Source organism: Siphateles boraxobius, unplaced genomic scaffold (assembly GCF_051911475.1).
Source record: "Siphateles boraxobius isolate OS27281-9 unplaced genomic scaffold, OSU_SipBor_1 66, whole genome shotgun sequence".
Taxonomy (NCBI): Eukaryota; Metazoa; Chordata; class Actinopteri; order Cypriniformes; family Leuciscidae; genus Siphateles; species Siphateles boraxobius.
The window spans coordinates 3,611,935-3,616,656 of record NW_027509193.1 but is presented as its reverse complement, the minus strand read 5'-3'; the positions used below and the strand labels follow the sequence as shown (position 1 = coordinate 3,616,656).

The following is a 4,722-nucleotide window of genomic DNA, read 5'->3' as shown; positions in this document are numbered from 1 at the left end:
TACTGATGACTCCTGATGTTATGGGCAAAACCTGATTGCCATAGAAAATATTTTTTTTGTGAAAACAGAAATGTATTTTAGTGTAAAATGTCTTCGGGCGTGTTATTCAGGAGGACATTTTTAGTGGTACAAAACTATTTTAATATCAAATAAATGCAGTTCTTTTAAACTTTCTATTAATCAAAGAATTTTTTGGGGGGGAAAGGCATGGTTTCCACAGAAATCCTGTTTTCAACATAGATAATAATCAGAATTTTTTTGAGCATCAAATCATCATATTAGAATGATTTCTGAAGGATCATGTGACACTGAAGACTAGAGTAATGCTGCTGAAAATTCAGCTTTGGTCACAGGAATAAATTAAATTTTACAGTAAATCCAAATAGAAAACAGTTACTTTTAATTGTAATTATATTTCACAATATTACTGCATTTTTGATCAAATAAATGCAGCCTTGGAGAACACAAGACTTTTTTTTTTTTTAAGACATTAGATAGTCTTGCTGACCCCAAGCTTTTGAATGTAGTTTAATTCCAGTTAGCTCTACATAAATATAGTTCTAAAATTAGGATCTTTTTGTGAATTCAAACCTCTGCGCTAAAATTCCAATATCATATTTTTGCTTTAACTGTTGAATAAACACAATTACCACAGTAACAAACATTTAGACGAGTCACTTCAGTTTCCTAATAAAGGTGAATTTTAACCAAGGCTTATAAACTGTGTTCTCAAGACGGGTGTTTTATATACTGTAAGTAACAGTTACAATGTTTTTTCGGAGATGGTGAGAAGGGATTTGAATTGTTATAAAAGTGATGCAAATATGGCGTTTTTACTACTCAACAGGTGAGTTATTTTATTGAACAGGTAATTATTAGCTCTCTGACAGAGATCATTGTAAAGAATTATAAATTGTGAAGGTTCGTTTTATTATGGTTGTTGTAGCACTGCTTTTATTTTCAAGGAAGTACCGTGTCTATTAATGGGAAAAGCTGAAAGTACTTAGCAAGTCAGCCTGAGATCCTTTCCATATAACTGGTTTTATCTCTAGTAGTAGCCTACTGAATGTGTTTTGAGCAGTATGATAATCATATTAATCCGCAGAGCCGAAGCACAAACAAAACAAGGTTCTTCCGCAACATGCACGCAGTTATGTTTTTAACCACTAGAGGGCAAAAAGTCACCTGGTTGAATATACATTTCATACAGGAAAAGTATAATTTCTAAAATAAATTCAGAAAGTAATGTGTACTGCTGGTGGTTGGGTGATGAAATGTGACGAACTCTTTAACTTGAAATAGAATGGGTTTGTTTCTACCTCGCTAAACCAACAGAAGCCCCAGCACAGTAAATAAAGGTGAAGAAAGCAAGAAGGCATGATTCTGTTTCTGTATGCCTCCAGATGTAATTTCAGACCACTGGCTGTGAGACAGAGACATATTTAAGGATAATAGCACTGAATTACTTTGCATTGAGCGTCAACAAAGATGCACGAAAACAAAACAAAACGTGATTTCGATCTCAATTCCAAAGACAGCTGTTCATGTTCACACATCTATTATATTTCACTGCAGCGTTACATAAAAAGAAAATACCAAACACACAGAAACTTTATAATATGAGCTGTGGACAAACACAATTCCAAAAACAGACCTTTTAATTCATTGTTTTAATAACTTTTGTAAGCAATAACATATTTGTTTTATAGAAAATAAACATCTCTAAGAAATACTATACACAATTATAATAGTACATCACATCTTACATTTAAACAGCATCAAATACTTATATACACAATTACTTAGAATTAGGAGTCAAATAATTACGTGATGGTTCTGTCATCTCTATGCGCAGTCTTACCTGTAATACTGCAGTGAAGTGAAGCATATAATACTGTATGTTAGTCACATATACATCTGATTAAATGACTATGGATTCTCATGATCAATTTTTCACGTTGTCTTCTGCATCGTTTCACAAATAACATGAACAGAAATGTAAAATCTGTTTGTGGTATGGATCTCTTCCGTGTGCTGAGGCTTTCGTAAGCTCAAAGTTCATCCAAAATTACAATTTTGCCATTATTTCCTCATCTAGATGGGTTTTTTTCAAACTCATATGACTTTCTTTCTTCATTTGAGTGATTTAGAAGAATGTCCAAGCTGCCCTTTTCCACTCAGTGAAAGTGAATGGGGACTCGGTTTGTCAAGCTCCAAAATGGAAAAAAAAAGGATCATAAAAACCTGTTCGAAGAGTGCTATATTTCAAGAAAATTTTAATTTAAATGTGCTGTTGCTCTAAAATATTGCTTTTTCATTTGTTTCACAGAAGAAAGAAAGTCATAATGGTTTTGAGAAAATGATGACAGAATTTTTATTTTTGGTTCAACTCTCCTAATTCTGAGAAGCTGATACACATAATACGAACGTGTGTTGGGGAACTTTTACAAGTAATGCGTTACACCTTAAAAAGTTTTTCAACGCCAAAAAAAAGTTGTATTTTTGGCTAATCTAAAGGTCATTTCGCACCAAAAATCAAACGGATAAGCTTCAGGCCGAAGGAAATGCAAATTCAGTCAATAAATAGGAAAACAAAGTAACTTGCATTACTTATTTGAAAAAGTAGCTCAGATATGTTGTTGTAAATTTAAAAGTAATGTGTTACTTTACTAGTTACTTGAAAAAGTAATCAGATTACATAACTGATTACCATGCGTGACCCCCAACACTGTACGCACGCAGGATATTTTTCCATCCGGATGCACTGTTGGACATCTCAGTGATGCTGTTTTGTCTTCAAATGCACATAAAAATAAGCCTACACTTGGGAGTAGCAGTATATTAAAATAATGCATTTTTTTTCCTCATTATATCAGAATATCTAGACCTGTAAAGCACAGCATGTACAATTTAATTTTTTTTTTCTTTGCAACATGTAAGTGTCCATTGAAATACATCCAGTGTTGCATGACATCTTCAAATTTTAATCCCCCTTCCACAGCGGAAGCACGGGTATGCCAACCAGCGCTTGGGGCAGCAGGCCAAATCCACCACCAGGTGTCCCCGACTGATAACATCCGCTCCAGAATACGGAATAAAATGGAAGAATGACACATTCAGATTCATAACAAAAGTGTCTTTCCCATTTTCAGCGTTTGGTCATGAAGGTTCTTGTGTTTGGGCTGGGCCGGATGGATTCGGAGATGATCTGATCTTGGGTGAGTATTGCTACAGTATTTTTGTGCTTCGACTGAAGCCCCAGATTTTCTCTGTGTCCACAGCAACTTACAGCACACAGGCAAACGCATGTCCTTGTTCTACTGCATAGCTGACATTCACCAGTCTTCATGCGCCGGTATATATTACAACGCCTGAAAAACAGATCCGTTTGAAATGCGTAAGAGTGGTGAAAGGCTTTCTGAAATATTCCTCATTCATATACATTATTAAACCGCCTCGTATATCTTAATGAATGGATTTCTCCATTTTTAAAGATGGAAGTCATTTTAACAATATCACAGTTACAGCATTTCAATATTTAGATTTTCAGGAGTTTATTTTTCCGTACTCAAATGGAAATGCTACAAACAAAACATGTTTACTTGGGAATATTGTTTTAATCCGCAGTCATTTTATGTTTTACTGCATCCCCAATATCACTTTCCATCCTTTGAGTCTTAGGTAATATACCTTTAACAAACATGACATCATCATCCAGGAAGTGACATAATTTTGGAGGGAAAACAACAGCAAAAATAACAGTAAGTATAAGTAATGGATTTAATGAATTCTTTGATGATTTGATATTCATTTGTTTCACTTGAAAACATTACACCTATAATTTCATCATCAGTCTGATACATTTGAAAAGATGTTTTTAAAATGTCCAAATAGGCCTCCTAAAGTTGATTACTTACCACAGAGCAATGGCTAACTAGCTTGTTGTTTCTATTCTGTATTGTCTTGGCATATAAACGCTATGCTAAGCACGTCATTATTGATTGATTGATTGATTTATTCATAACAAGATATTAACCAAAACTTATCGGATGACTGACGTGAAGACCATGGTTGTTGATATAATGACGATAAAATGTGATGTACACAAATTTGGTGAAATTAAATTAAGTAAGTTTACACAATAATAACTAATAATAATAATTACAAAAATGTTTAATATACTATAATCTGTATTGAGTTGGGATCTTCAGCCAGCCCACTCTCGAAAATAACACTGCAGGACCCTTTCCTAATTGCGCTGACATGGATGTTATAGTTGTTTTATGTAGGCTATCTCTCCTCCTCCGCAGCTTTTCTTGCTGTTGCTCGCGTTCTCTTTCCCTCCTCTGCTCTGGGTCCAATCTCTCGCTTTCTCTCTGATCTCCGAACTAATCCTTCTGCTTTTCAACGCTGGTAATCAGTATCTCTCTCACAGCGCGATTTAACCACAGCCTGGTTACAGTGGGCAGGATTGCATTGATATTCATCACGTTCTCGTGTTCCAAACAAACGTCTTAGTTCAGCGCGAACTGCTTAAAGGGACAGTTCACACAAAAATGAAAATTCTGTCACTAATTACTCGCCTCATGTCGATCCAAACCAGAGAGACTTTCGTTCATTTTCAGAACACAAATGAAGATCTTTTTGATGAAATATTAGAACTTTCTGTCTCTCCATTGACAGTCTACGCAACTACAGTTTTGATGCTGCAAAAATTTCATA

The 4,722-nt window shown here is 34.8% G+C and overlaps 2 protein-coding genes across 2 annotated transcripts in view; one reads left to right on the top strand and one right to left on the bottom strand.

Annotated features, from left to right (window-relative positions):
- Positions 1-4,722, top strand: part of tom1l2a (target of myb1 like 2 membrane trafficking protein a) — a 143,895-nt gene that overhangs the window by 82,688 nt on the left and 56,485 nt on the right. The gene's annotated exons all lie outside the window — the stretch shown is intronic.
- The window catches only part of rai1 (retinoic acid induced 1), a 64,729-nt gene continuing 61,662 nt past the window's right edge, over positions 1,656-4,722 (bottom strand). Inside the window, exon 5 of the mRNA XM_077211650.1 lies at positions 1,656-3,371. Coding sequence (XP_077067765.1) covers positions 3,363-3,371 — 9 coding nt within the window. The 3' untranslated portion in view covers positions 1,656-3,362. The remainder of the gene's footprint in view (positions 3,372-4,722) is intronic.